General features: G+C 43.3%; 1 protein-coding gene across 2 annotated transcripts in view; it reads right to left on the bottom strand.

Moving 5' to 3' along the window:
* The window catches only part of HUNK (hormonally up-regulated Neu-associated kinase), a 111,566-nt gene that overhangs the window by 11,733 nt on the left and 84,809 nt on the right, over positions 1-15,024 (bottom strand). For both annotated transcript variants that reach the window (XM_073617116.1, XM_073617117.1), the window contains exons 6-9: positions 10,505-10,632; positions 8,570-8,705; positions 1,487-1,655; positions 1,157-1,240 (exon numbers count right to left, since the gene is read on the bottom strand). In XM_073617116.1, coding sequence (XP_073473217.1) covers positions 1,157-1,240; positions 1,487-1,655; positions 8,570-8,705; positions 10,505-10,632 — 517 coding nt within the window. The remainder of the gene's footprint in view (positions 1-1,156; positions 1,241-1,486; positions 1,656-8,569; positions 8,706-10,504; positions 10,633-15,024) is intronic.

The following is a 15,024-nucleotide window of genomic DNA, read 5'->3' as shown; positions in this document are numbered from 1 at the left end:
ACGAGCCGAGAAAATGAAGTTCAATGCTTCTGAGCATGCGGGGAAATTGTTTCCGAGCATGCGTAGGAATTCTGCGCTTCGGAATTGGTACAGATGATCGCATTTTCGGATAAGAACTTTTTCCGACCAAAAAATTGAGAACAGGCTCTCAATCTTTTGCTGGCTGGAATTCGGCCAGCAAAAGTCAGATGGAGCATACACACGGTCGTATTTTCCGACCAAAAGCTCTCATCGGTCTTTTGCTGGCCGAATTTCCGATCGTGTGTACGTGGTATTAGTGTACAATCTTGGCATACCTTGGTGTTGGGGTGAATTAATTCCTGTGCTCATGCATGGCCAAGCAAGATGCCAAACTCAGAAGAACGGGCAAAGGTGTCAAAGATGTGCCAACAATGCTCGCACGCACTGCAGAGCTGGATTAGGTGAGTCAAGTGGAGTTTATTTCGGCTTTAACTTGCTTTCACTAATGCCCACCCATGTGCCTGAGCCAAACACACATAAACACTTACTGAAGTGCTCAGGGCCCATTCACATCTATGCGCTGCAGAAGAACCTTGACACAATGCGCATTAGGAGCTCACTGGATTTCTGGCAGATCAACAGATATTTTTATGTACTTGCAGGGAAATGTGCATAAATTGCAGACATGTAATGAATATGCTTTTTATTTTTTGTTTTTGTTTTGCCCAGACATACACTTTAAGGACGGTTCACACTATAGCAGAGAGCTGTTTTTCTGCAGAGAGGAAACTATGCTCTCCACAAAGGCACACAGAAAACAATGTTTTTTTTGTGTGACCTGTTTGCACTGCCACACTAAAGAAAAAAAAAGGCAACTTGTCTGCTTTTTTCTGCACTGCTCCACGGCAGTCTGCGCGGCCCTGCATTTCTATGCACAGAAGATGATCTGCTGTGCATAGAAATTAATGCAATGTTGCTTTTTGACATCCCATAAAAGTTTAGAAAAAAAAAAAAGGGAAACAGTGCCTAGCGTTGTAAAAATGCAAAGCTGCGATCACTACCCGCGGAGAAAAGGGGAACCCTTTTCCTCTGTGGGTAGCGTGAACCCGCCCTAAATGTCCACTGATACACCGCTCTTGTCTTATATTTTCCTGGTATTTTAGGAAGAGTAAATTGTGATGATTGGGGCTCTCACCTCGTAGGAGTTCTTGTTTGCCTTGTATTTGTCTAATGGGTGCATCTGGTTCTTGTGGCACACATTGTCGTTAATATCAGGTTTCTGGCATGAAAGGAAACAGATGTTAATTACACAGCAGCAGCACATTCTGCAGTAAAAGCAGATAACAGAGCAGTGTGATTGTGATAATCATTGCTTCCAAGTAATCCTCACTAAATCCTCCATCCCCATCCTTCAAGGACCCCCAACCACCCCCCCCCCCCTTTCTCCCATCAAAGTCAGCCCCAATGCCAGCACAGCCAACATGGCACAGTTCATAAAGACTAATAATTATAGAGATGAACGTACCCTCATGGTGATTAGGTAGCGCTCCAACTTTCTGTTTAACAAGAAGTAGACGGCGAGGGTATGACAAGCCCGATTGGACAGAATGACGTTGATGACGTCGCTGTGCTTGTAACCAAGCTTCTCCGACATGTGACGAATCACGCTTTGGCTCAGATCTTCCAGGTGGATTCTAAACAGGAAAAAATAATTAAGAACTTTATTCCTTAATAAAGAGCCAATATGTTCTGTACTGTTCTACAAAGTACAATGGAGAAAAATACACACGTAATTCATATTAGAAAAAGATGTAGTCAAACAAATCAACATCAACATCAGCAACAAAAACTTACAAAAACTCAAAAAGTTATTTTATTTTTACAAAAACATTAAAAAGCAAAGAATGAGAATCCATCCCATTTATTTTTGTCACTTTTTTTTTGAGTTTTTTTGGAGGTGATCAACTCAGCAGACAAGGATCTGGTGTGACTTCCAAATTGTCAATGTAGGATATGCAGTATACAATACAGAACACAAGACATTTTAAAGTGGCAAATAGTTAAATGCACAGATCTAATACATACACTATATTACCAAAAGTACTGGGACAGCTGCCTTTACACGCATGTGAACTTTAATGGCATCCCACTGGTGTGCAGTCATGTTGGAACTGTTCCCACAAAGTTGGGAGCATGAAATTGTCCAAAATGTCTTGCTATGCTGATGCCTTAAGAGTTCCATTCACTGGAACTAAGGGGCCAAGCCCAACCCCTGAAAAACAACCTGACATCATAATCCCCCCTCCACCAAACGATTTGGACCAGTGCACAAAGCAAGGTCCATAAAGACCTGGATGAGCGAGTTTGGGGTGGAGGAACTTGACTGGTCTGCACAGAGCCCTGACCTCAACCTGACAGAACTCCTTTGGGATGAATTAGAGCGGAGACTGCGAGCCAGGCCTTCTTGTCCAACATCAGTGCCTGACCTCACAAATGTGCTTCTGGAAGAATGGTCAAACATTCCCATAGACACATTCCTAAACCTTGTGGACAGTCTTCCCAGAAGAGTTGAAGCTGTTATAGCTGTAAAGGGTGGGCCAACTCAATATTGAACCCTACAGACTAAGACTGGGATGTCATTAAAGTTTGTGTGTGTAAAGCAAGCGTCCCAATACTTTTGGTAATATAGTATATATGGGTTTAAATTACTCACACATGGATTTGTATTTCTGTCCACCCAGTTCTGAGATTTACACAGCTTAGTTTTAGATTATAAGCTCTAACAAGCAGGTCCCTCTGATTCCTACTTTATGGAATTGTATTGTAACTGTACTGTCTGTCCTCGTGTTGTAAAGCACTGTGCAAACTACTGGTGCTATAAAAATCCTGTTTAATAATAACCATTTGTGTCTTTTTTTTTTTTAAATATTCCCTCCTTTCCTCTTTCATTTACAACACACCCTCGTCTATATCTGATGTACACGCCTGTATACTTAATGTGCTTTTTTTTTTTTTACTACCAAAGTTTTATGGATATTGCTGAAAACCTTTTGAATGGTTTCACCCATTTGGTTGGAGCTGCTCTTTAGATCGGTCACAAGGGCTTGTCTTTAACAAAAGAGGGGAGTGTCGATAATTCATTCGCCTGTATGATGTTTAAATACCACCCTACAGGCATCCTCTCCCTTACCCCTGACCTACTGATCTCATCATGGTAGTGATCTCCTGAATACAGATCTCCACCCGCCCTGTAATGTACACTTGATATTCTATACTACCTCTCCGTGGGACATGCACACTATGACATTTCACAGGAGTGTATGGCTGCCCTTCTTGAAACTTTTGCTGGAGGGGGTCTGTTGGCTTTAGCGGTCACATATATTTCTTGGAAGGGTCTTCTCAGCAAGTGAGCTATATTATGAACATTTACTTTGCATGAAAGTAAAAATCTAAGGATGGTGATATAGACATTAGAGCATGGTTGGATGTGCATATATGATCCAACGGTCTCATTATTATTATTATTATTATTATACAGGATTTATATAGCGCCGACAGTTTACGCAGCACTTTACAACATGAGGGCAGACAGTACAAGTACAATACAATTCAATACAGGAGGAATCAGAGAGCCCTGCTCATTAGAGCTTACAATCTAAGAGGGAGGGTCAAGTTATACAAAAGGCTAATAGCTGTGGGGGATGAGCTAATGGAGAATAGTGCAGTTGTTAGATGGAGGCAGGATAGGCTTCTCTGAAGAGGAAAGTTTTCAGGGATCGCCTAAAGGTGGATAAATTTGGAGACAGACGGACGGATTGGGGTAGGGAATTCCAGAGGATGGGCGAGGCTCGGGAGAAGTCCTGGGCCAGTGCCTTCCTTAAACCAGATAAGGAATAACCCCTTATGTTGTTTATGGAAGATAAAGAATACCTCTGGTCTCTCCTCTGCACCTCACTTGCTTCTTATGCTGCTTCTTCCTCCCCTTTTCTGAGCTCTAACTGTACAGTACACCGCAGCAGGCTGATACTAAAGCTATCCATACACAACCCCGAATTTTGTACAATTCCTGCTGAATGGGCTGAAATTGGAGTTGGCAAAAGTTGATTTAAAATCGACTGATCCAGGTGGAAAACTGTCAGCTGTACAGTGCCTGCGGCCAATCAGATGCAGTCATGGTTGGGATATTAAGGCAGCCATGGGGGCTGCAGCTGCTTGAATAGTGAAAGCTGAAAGTGGAGATTCCTTTATCCATTAATCACACGGACATACACTATATTACCAAAAGTATTGGGATGCCTACCTTTACACGCACATGAACTTTAATGGAATCCCAGGCTTAGTTTGTAAGGTTCAATATTGAGTTGGCCCACCCTTTGCAGCTATAACAGCCTCAACTCTTCTGGGAAGGCTGTCCACAAGGTTTAGAAGTGTGTCTATGGGAATGTTTGACCATTCTTCCAGAAGTCAGGCACTGGTGTGGACAAGAAGGCCTGGCTTGAGGTCAGGACTCTGTGCAGGCCCGTCAAGTTCCTCCACCCCAAACTCGCTCATCCATGTCTTTGTGGGCCAACTCAATACTGAAACCTATGGACTAAGACTGGGATGTCATTAAAGTTCATGTAAAGGCAACCGTCCCAATACTTTGAGTAATGTAGTGAATCTAGCCATATAGAGTACATTGTATTTTCCAAGAAATCCACAGGTTTTGTGTACAGTCACTTACAGCAGTCAGTGGTTGTACATGTAGGGTTGCCACCTCATCCCTTTAAACCCGAAAACCTTTGAATTACACAGGTTCTGAGGCTAATTAAAGAGGAGGTAAACCTCCTAGCCCATACTAGCCCATTATATGACACTTACCTGCAAACAAAGCCCACGCTGTTCCCTGTGCAGGTCGCGTCCATCTTCACCCTTCTTCCTTCCGGGGTTGCGGACTCCGGCTCTGTGACTGGCCGGAGTCGTGTGACGTCACTCCCACTCAGGAGCCGTCAGTCACGGCACACGCTGGGGGAAGAAACGGCACAATGGTCTGTTTCTTCACAGCGCATGCGCCGATGACGACATCAGCGCACTACAAACGGCGCACGTTTAGGAGATATTTCCACTATCTATAGGTAAGCTTTATTCTAGGCTTACCTATAGGTAAAAGACAAACAAAAAGGATTTACAACCACTTTAAATGCAGATAAGGCACCAAGTGAGTTTAATTACCACTTTAATCAGCCACAGAACCTGTGTAATTAACATGTGTTTGGGTTTAAAGGGATGAGATGGCAACCCTATGTACATAGCTATATGAAAGTACAACTCTGAACACAAATAGGTGGCTGTAGTCAGCACTAGTGGGCTCTCTGGCAGGGAAAAAAAAAAAACATGATTTACGATATATGGCCAGATACGGCCATATGCATGATTTCAATTTTGTCTTGGGAGTGGAATTTATCTGATAGGCTGGTTGTACAGAAGTCAATTGGTAGATCGACTTCTGTACAAACAGGGTGCCCATATATGTGTAGACGTTCTGCCGATTCCTGCTTAACCAGCCAAATTTGTATCCATGTACGGCCAGCCTAAATCTCATAGAATTCATTATTTTGGGTGCAGCCATTGGGACCCGGTACTCAAACAATCCAGTGGAAACAGTCTTTATTATGCGCATTTGTGCAGATTGAAGTTCCCAGACATATTTCACAGTCTAAACACCCTTTTTATAAGACAAAATCAACAAGCGATCCACCGCCCAGCCCCGCCCTTCTGTAATACCGTCTGCCACCGCCCCATGCAATTCCACTATTTATATATAAACAAAGGTGTAAGAATTAGCAGCTGGGAGAGCTCACCTGCCAAAAGCCCAGTCAATCAAAGATGATTTATTTAATGTGTAATGGCAGGAAAATCCGGGGAAGGTCTACCACCTTTTTAATTGCTAACTTATATTTGCAGGGCCCATTGTGCCTCTAAAGCTAAGGACAGACATTCTATGGGCTTTTTCTTTGGCCAGATTGAGCAAGTGAACCTTTGTCAACGGGCCAGCGTCCAACAGCTGTGAACGAACATTTCTGGAGAACAAAACGATCGGCAATGTGGATAATCCTGCCTGATGGTTATTATTTTCCCCAGAGTTGGGAGAGTCCCAGCCCTGCTTCATTACCCTACAAAGGTGCAATCTTGCTTGGTCAAAAAATCATATGTTTAAAACTGAACTCCAGGCAGATATAAAAGGCACAAATGAATGCAACTGTAATCAGTGATACATGTTGAGCGCAGGTTGGCATTGCCACACTGCAGTTTGGCATTTTTAGAGCATTTGCTGAATGCACACCAAAAGTCCTGCATGCTACATCTTTGGTGCGCTTCCAGAAAGCGCACCAAAAACAAAGAGTCTATGGGAAACCGCATGAAAAAATGTGGGTACATTGCGCTGTGCCCACACTGAGGCCAAACTGCAGTGTGAAATGTGCCTACATAGATCTATTTTTGTAAATGCAAGCAGTGTAAAAACCTGAATTTTATTAAACCATACACTTTAAAGCCGGCCATAGGCAGATCAAAATCTGGACGGTTCAGCAGGAACCAGCTGAGTTTAGTTCCATCTATGGGCAGGCTGGTTGTACTGAAGTCAGTCTATCTATCAACTTCAGTACAACCAGACTTGTTTTTTTTTTATTTTAATTCGATCACTGCTAGTGTCTATAGCCGCCAGCAGTGATCAATGTATTCTGATGGAGGAGAAACCTCCCACTGTCAGAATACAACAGCGCAGTGGGAGGGATTCAGTCAGTGTTATTGGGGGGGGGGGATCAAGCAATTTTCTTTCCTTCAGCCCGTGGTTGAAGGAAATAAAACTGCATAATGTATGGACTACTTTAGGGCTAGCTTGGTGAAAACAAACTATTTAAAGTTAAATAAAACCTGGAGATCAGCTTGAATTTTAAGATATTTATTTTCAGAATGTTCATTCAATTCTCCAATGGTTAGCGGGGTAAAATCGTTAAACTTTTGGACCGTAGTGATGGGGAAATTCGAGGGAGCAGGTTGGAAAATTTTTCCCAAACAAAATTCTACCTGTGAATTTGGCTTTCATTTGAAAAAGATGGCAAGATCGAATGCTCTGATGAAAGTTCTTCAGAATTTCCGCACAAACGTTCAAAATTCTACTGGTGTATGGCCAGATTAAGTATAAAACAACTTTATGGCAGGACTATGGGGGATGGGAGATAACACAGTTAAGTCTGCTTTAATGATCCTTGTTTGTGCAGTAACTCTATCTGCATGGGCGAGTATTGTTAGTCCCGGCCTTATTGTTAAACGATCATGTGTCACCTGTGTTAATTGATAAGACAAAGATCTTCTTGTTTGACTGTCAACAATCAGATAAACAGATTACAGTCACTAATGTCTCAGTGGGAACAGCCTCAATGCATCAAGCTGGCCCTTTGCAAACCAGCAAGGTTTGAGCAATACTAGTAAAATTCCCGGGCAGGTTGTGGTAACAATCCGCGACTGTCCAAATCCCCAAACAGTGGCTGCATCTGATTGGATGAAGGTGTTCGGTTGACAATTTTCCACTTGGCTCCTTTGAGTTTCGGATCAAAGGGTATTAGGCAGGAGGGTGCCAACAGAACCACCCATGGCTCAAATTTGCCCATCTTATCAGAAACCGGACAAAATTTGCTCTATTTGGCCAGCTATAGGCTGGGTATGCACTATAAGTATTTTTGTCTTTCAACCCAGTGGGCTAGGAAATCGCCGTACCAACACGAGTGATGTTGGTGCGGCGATCTCCCCCCGCTGTGCTATTCTGTGCTGACAGAGGGACTGCCCCCACCAGAACACACTGATCAGCGCTGGTAGCCATTGGCTGCCAGCACTGATCGGCTGCCAGCACTGATCGGCTGCTGGTTTTCCAGCATGCTGGTTTGACAGAAGCCAGTAGTAAGATTGGCTTCTGTAGAACAGAAAGTTGTACACGTAGGCCGAAAGTCGTCCAGTTTCTGCTGAACTGACTGATTTTGGATGATTTTCAGTCCAGCTTAAGAGTAATCTCAACAGTCATATCTCCATAGTATATCAAGAAGCCCCCTAACCTTACATCTGAACACACACTGGCTGTAGAAATCTCCACAGTAGACACTATTGATTAAAGCTGGCTGTAGATGGATCCAAATATCCCGCTCAATAGAAGTCATTCTAACAACTGACTTTTGTCAAACAATACATTTTTAATTTGATCAGCAGCTGCAGCCAATTGGCTGCAGCACTGATCATTGTATTCTAAAAGTGGAGGAGTCCCCACTGTCAGAATACAATAACACAACAGGGATGATTCCTCCACCCACCTTACTTGTGGGGATAGGAAAATCTGTAGGGGTTCTTTTTTTTATCTATCTATGGCCAGATTAGGCCTCCATGAATATTGGCACCCGATACTGATGGGTAATGTGTGTTCCTAATATCTTGTAACCTCATAATCTGTGGTTCTAACAAGAGTATCTGTATTGTGCATAATTCTTCATTATAAGGACTACAATATAGTAAAACAGACCATTCCAAAATATAAAACACCAACAAGCTGTGATGGGAGCACAGAAGGAGTTGCTGTACCTACCTGTTTGGGTAAGTGTGTGTTTGCACGGCCTTTCCATGATAGTTATCATTGAGCCAGCGGTTGGACAGTGCTTGTTGGATATTGGGTCTCTTCACTGGATCCGGCTCCAGCAGGGAGCGCATGAAACTGACAGCAGCTGAAGAAGAATGGAAGGGATACCGTTAACTGCATGGGGTCCATTCTGGTCACAAAAATAAATAGAAAGCCTCCTTACAATCTTCTTTTCAATTTACCAAAGCTATGCAATATAAGGTTAACCTTAAACAATGCATTCAATATATACTAAATCAGGCAGGCCCTTAAACTACATAGTTGATGGTAGATACAAAGGAGATTGTACAACTAGATTGAATAGTGTATTGTCAGCCTTCATCTCTCTAACAGGGACACAGACAGCAATAAAAAACCCAACAGTGCTGCTAACTCCACTCTACCCAAAAGCTCAAAAAAAAAGAAAGATTTAAAGTGGTTGATAACCTCTGAAATGAAAAATGAACAAAGCAAATCCTTCTACAGTGTGTGCTTGCCTCTGGCCAAAGCACTGAGTGTGATTTCTGTCTGCTCTCTAGTCCCTCTACTTTTTGCACCAGTCACTTCTGACAGTCTATGCCAGGGTTCTCCAAACTTTCTAAACAAATGGCCGGTTTATTGTCCTTCATACTTTAGGAGGGCCGGATTGTGGCCAGCAGAAATGGAAATTTCCCTGGTATCAATGGAAGTCAACATCGCCACATTTGGAATTAAGGGGAAGCAATAGTGCCCCATCATTGGCAGGAATAGTGCCCCATTGCTGGTGTCAGGTGGCAGAATAATGTTTCGTAACAGAGGGAGGAATAGAGACCCAAGGGCCGGAAAAAGGCAAGCAAAGGGCCACATCCGGCCCCGAGCCGCAGTTTGGAAACCACTGGTCTATGCCTAACCTAGACAATCTTGGAGACCTCCCGCCCCCCTTCTAGTACACAACAGGCGATTGACAGCCTCAGCTGTGTATGTTTCTCTATGAAACTGTATGGAGGGGGTGTGCCCAGTCCCTCTACTCAGGTCTCAGATTACGCTAAGCGCCTTGCTCTGTGTTATGCAGTGTGTGATATCAGATCCCTGCCCCTTGCATTTTGAAGTTCAGAAAATGCTGTGTAAATTCTGGATTTTGAAACGATGTAGAAAAGAGAGGGCTGCAGATAAACAGATAGGGTTTCCTTCATATCTCTGTATCACATGAGGCCAGTATCTTCAGTGGGTATAAGTAAGGGTTTACAACCACTTTAAGGAGCAAAAACCCTGTGCTATAGCATTTGTAAAGTGACTTTTACATACCTACACCAGAAAAATTGATAACACAATAAGAGTAATACATACAAAAATAAACCTAATTTGTGCAATAAAATCTTTCGGAATATGAATTGTTTGCAATCAAAACGCATAACAATGAAATGGCGTTATTGTTTAGTCACCTGACCCGTACAGGTGACAGATTAAATCTGTAAGAGGAAAAGCCTTCTGCTGCATGGTGCATTCGATTTATCCTAACAGTTTGTTATAATTACAACTATTACCTTTTATTTATGTAGCTTCATTCCTTTCCCGGCGTATTACAGCAGGGTGCACTGTAAACATACGTACATTGCTAACAATACAACACCCAGCAGGGAACTGAGCTGTAAGTGCCCCTCTGCATGATGGAGCTTACAATAAAAATTACTAAACCTACATGGCACAATCCAAGAGCTCCTTCTACAAAACCTACCAGCACGTTGCAGGCGTTTTCCAACAAAGAAAGAGAATTTGCAGAAGATAATTTCCTTTTACAAACCGCCGTGTGCAGTAATAAGGACATTGCAAAATGTACTCTGGATGGCCGGTGAGACAAGCTGGCCACAATCACTGCAGAGACACGTGTCTGATGGTAAATGGTTTCTAAGATGTGGCACTGCTTACCGGGAGAGAGGTGGGAAGGGAGCGGATTCATGGATTTGTCCACCATCTTCTGATACAAAGCTCTCAGGCTAAAGGGCTCCACTGTGAATGGCAGGGTGCCCGTCAGCATGGCATACATGTTCACACCACTGAAAAAGAGAACATTGAGAAAGTCAAGGTTAGAGTCGGGCAACAAAATAAAATTGTCAGTAGTAGGTGACTTATAAGACATGGGCCCTGGATCATCAAGCTTAAAGGCCAAGTTCACCTTTTCACTAAAGTAAACTATGTTGTCTAGTGGCTGCAGCGTGTTAAAAAACACGGTGTAGTTAGTGCCCTTTTAAAGCCTTAACAGTAGGCCACGACCGACATCCCCAAAGCTTGCCACAAAAACTCCAATGGAAGTGATCAGCCGCATCCTACCCAAGTTCCTGGGTACTCCACTCAGGGCCGCTGATGGCAGTACAACTGGTCCTGTTGTACTGGGCCCAGGTCTCATCAGCTAAACAGGGGGGGCTGAGGCAGCTTTATTGTTAATTTCTGCCTAAATTAATACTTTGATTTTACTAGACCAACATCAACCCCCCCCCCACTCCTACTTGCGCCCCATCACATCAACAGAGGGGCCCAGGAGGTGGGAGCAGAGAAACTTTTTTCTTGATCTTAGGGGCATAGGTGGATAAAGTCAGTGCAGCTGTTCCACTGCACCTGGAGGGATGGGTCGTGTAAGCAGGGTTTGGGGGGGGCCCATCAGGAAGGCTGTATGAGGTCCTATGATTTCTAACAGCAGCCCTAGCTCCACTCATTAGATAGGCCTTTCTCAACCAAGGTTCTCTGGAATCCTAGGGTTCCTTTAGAGATTGCCATTATTCCTTGAATAATGGGCGAATAATGGGCAATGCCTATGTTTCAGATAAGTAAGTACTGCCATCAATTTTAGCTAACTGTAAGGGTGGGGGTGGGAGTTAGGGTTATTTCCAATGACCACAAATGTAAGAAGCATTTGTCCAATGACCATCATGCCAATCCACTGTGACCTGTAGATATACTGATTACTAGTATTAGTTCCCTGAGCCTGGAATTCTGTTTCAAGGTTCCTCCATGTTAAAAAGGTTGACAAAGGCCTCATAAGAGCATCACAGCTTCTGCAATCCAAACCCACGCATGCTCAATGTGCTCTCCCTAACCTATAGTTAGTGAGAGTACAGCATGGGTTCAGAATGCAGTAGTGCGCTTGTTCCTGTGATGCAGGAAGCATCCAATATTTTGACCATCCTGGAAATTAGGCAGGACACGGCTGATCACTTCAGAGTTTTCATGGCAGGCTTGGGATGCTGGTCATGGCCTACCGGTAAGGCATTAACATGAAGGACACTCTTTGAAAACAGCAATTTCTTTAACACTGGGGCCCCTAGATGCCATAGTGTATTTTAATGGAAAGGTGAACTTAGCCTTTAAAGCAGCACTTAAGGAATGCTTAAGTGGCCTCTGAGTCAATATTATCATATGTCATGTCATTAGCATGCCTTAAGAGATATTTAGCACTTCTTAAGTAAAGGTTAATGACTAATGCCGCGTACACACGGTCGGACTTTTCGTCTACAAAAGTCCAACGGACGCTGACGGACTAAAGCTGGCTGGTAATCCGATCGTGTGTGGGCTTCTCCGGACTTTCAACGGACTTTTTTAGCCTAAAATCCGACGGACTTTTGTGTGGTCGTGTGTAGGCAAGTCCGTTCGTTAGAAAGTCTGCTGCAAGTCCGCTGAAAGTCCGCCGGAAGTCTGTCGGACAGGCTGTCGGACTTTTGTAGACGAAAAGTCCGACCGTGTGTACGCGGCATTAGGCTCCATGCACACTAGCAAAAAAAAAGGTTGCTTCTACAGGAGTTTTGTGTTCTGCTTGTAGCATGTTCTATGTGTCCATGCACATTAGGACGTTTGCAGGGATATTTTGAGATCAACGTTTAGAGGCAGGAAAAAAAACCCTTCTCATTCGCGTTTCTGATTGGAGTTCACTGGCTGAAAAAATGTAAAACTCTCCTAAACTCGTCTAAACTTTGTACAAAAAATGCTCTATATAAGTGTTTTTTACTCCAAAGAGAACAGACTTTTTTTTAAGCCCAGTGTGCATGGAGCCTTAGGGCCATGGAGTTGTATCTATGAAGTAGAAAAAGAAAATGAGGGGAATATACAGCAGTACAGAATATTTCAGGACATGAGCAGAGTGACCCCACGGGAGGATGTGTCCTCCATATTGGTTGTACGCTATGTTCCTTGCTATTACTCTTAGAATATTATTAAAAAGTTTTATCATGAAGGTGCAAAAAGGAAAGTGTTTGATTTCATAGGCAGTGAAATGTTTTTAGTAGTTTTATCTAGCAATTCCCACTTGGTGCCAACTGTTTTCACATCTCCTCAAAACATGCAGTGGAAAGTGAGAGTTTCAGATGTTCTGCTTTACTCCATGCGGTTACCATAGTAACCTGCCAGCCTGCGCCATGCTCCAGAGAGACCACCATTAACAGCTACTAGACGCAGATTTTAAATGGTCAGATAAACGAATGTTAAATGGCAGTAATATAACAAAGATAAAGGAGGTGGCTTTGGAGCTTATACAAATGTCTACTCAACTTACAAGAGGAGCAAACTTTAACTCTGGAGTTGTCTTAAAGTGGAACTAAACCCCTCCATTTTTTTACAGCCAAGGAAGCTGCCATCTTAGCCTCTGTTTGATCTGCAGTTGCTATGGTGCTGCACATGTGGTCACTTATGACACAAGCCATTTGATGTCCTGACATTCATGCCTTGAATGTAACTGTTTTGGGAAACAGTTAAAATTACAGGTTTAGTTCCACTTTAAAACAGACCTCATCCCATAAAAACATCATTTTCTTTCCTTGTACCTTCCCCCACCCTCTTAAACAGTTGGATGTGGTTCCCCCACATGTGCACACACGCTGCAGGGCTGTACAAGGTCCAACACCAGAAACCAGAGCCATGTATGTGCATTCGTGGGAGTACACCTGCACGTGCACTGATGTGACGAACGCCACTGCCAGGTTCCGAAGACCTGGCAGAGGCCTGTGGCACATCTACGCATGCACATGATATCCAAAGATGGGGGCATGAAAGAGGAGAGAGAGAGAGGAGGACAATATCGCCAGGATGAAGTTCTTCTTTACGTATTTCATTTTATATCAAATACAGTATATTCCATATAGCATCAGTAAGTAAATTCAGGATTAAAACCCAATGGAACCATTAGTCTCAATGGTTTCCTCTGCAGAGGTCTGAGGCACCCCTGCTAAGTCAGAGCTAAAGCTCTCCAGTCAGCAAAGCTCATGCTCCCTGCTGACTGAAGAGCTTTGGCCCTGATCCAGCATAGATAGGGTGAGAGGTTGTGGGTTGTCAGACCTCTGTAGAGATACCATTGTTTCCACAAAGAAGGCAAGGGTCCTTATCTATAGCATGCTGGCAGGGGACAGGCTTTAACACCAAGGAAGTGGCTGCTTGCACACCACTTGCTTTGATACACCTGAAATTCATTTAGCTGATTAAATCTGAAGCATTAGTTGGACTTTAAGTCTATTTCAGCGAATGGTCAGTAATTTACGTATGTTGTGCCCATGGCACATGTATAGCCTAGTGCCAATGACAAGGATGCATTAGCTTTCAGCCACCTATTTTCTGCCAACAAACATCACAGATCGAGTCCCCTCATTCATAGTTGGTTTAAGGTGCATTCATATTTCTAAAGACATCAGACCACCAGAAAAAAGTCCATCTCAAGCTTTGCAGGAGAAAGGGACAATTGGCCTGGCTGGTTTATTCACAGGCAATTGTTATTGGAATGGCTATTACTAATGATATCTGCAAAACATTCCCCCTATCTCCTTCCTAAGCACAATTATGCATATGCGCCCGGTTTTTACAATTGTTTGTCAATATCTTTCATCAGGAGGATTGTCAGGTATCTTTTATGAGTTGGTGGTCTAATTGTTAAAGCCTGACGGTAGCTTTCCATTAGCGTACAACTCCGCACCATTTGCTTAAGCAAACCCCAGAGCCCCTGCTTGTTTATTCATTTGGGAAATTGCTAGGATGACTTAATCATTAGAGGCTCTGTGCTTTGCATGTAATAATAGAGTGTAAACTTTTGGTGAAGGACATCTGCACATGCAAAGGTCAACAGCACTGACTGAAGGCTGTTAATTAACATTCCAGTCTCACTTTGTCTGTCTGGGCCTTATAGGAATGACCATATAAGCAAGGTGTCTAAATCTCTACTATGATATAAGGTGTCTTTCCTTATCTTTTCCCATAGCAGGACTGGCCTGAGAAAATCCTGGAAGCCAGGATGTACTTATGTCAAGGTTGTAACTATCGCCATTACTCTATATGCCTGTTATTACAGATGACCAAAAACATAGCGCTACCTTCTGATTTCAAGTAACCATGTGTTGAAGCACTTATTACAGTCACACACCTCTGTATAAAAATGCTCATATGCCCCCCCCCCCCCCGTGCTATTTATCAATTGC

Source organism: Aquarana catesbeiana, linkage group LG02 (assembly GCF_042186555.1).
Source record: "Aquarana catesbeiana isolate 2022-GZ linkage group LG02, ASM4218655v1, whole genome shotgun sequence".
Classification (NCBI taxonomy): Eukaryota; Metazoa; Chordata; class Amphibia; order Anura; family Ranidae; genus Aquarana; species Aquarana catesbeiana.
This window is presented reverse-complemented; position numbering and strand designations above follow the sequence as displayed.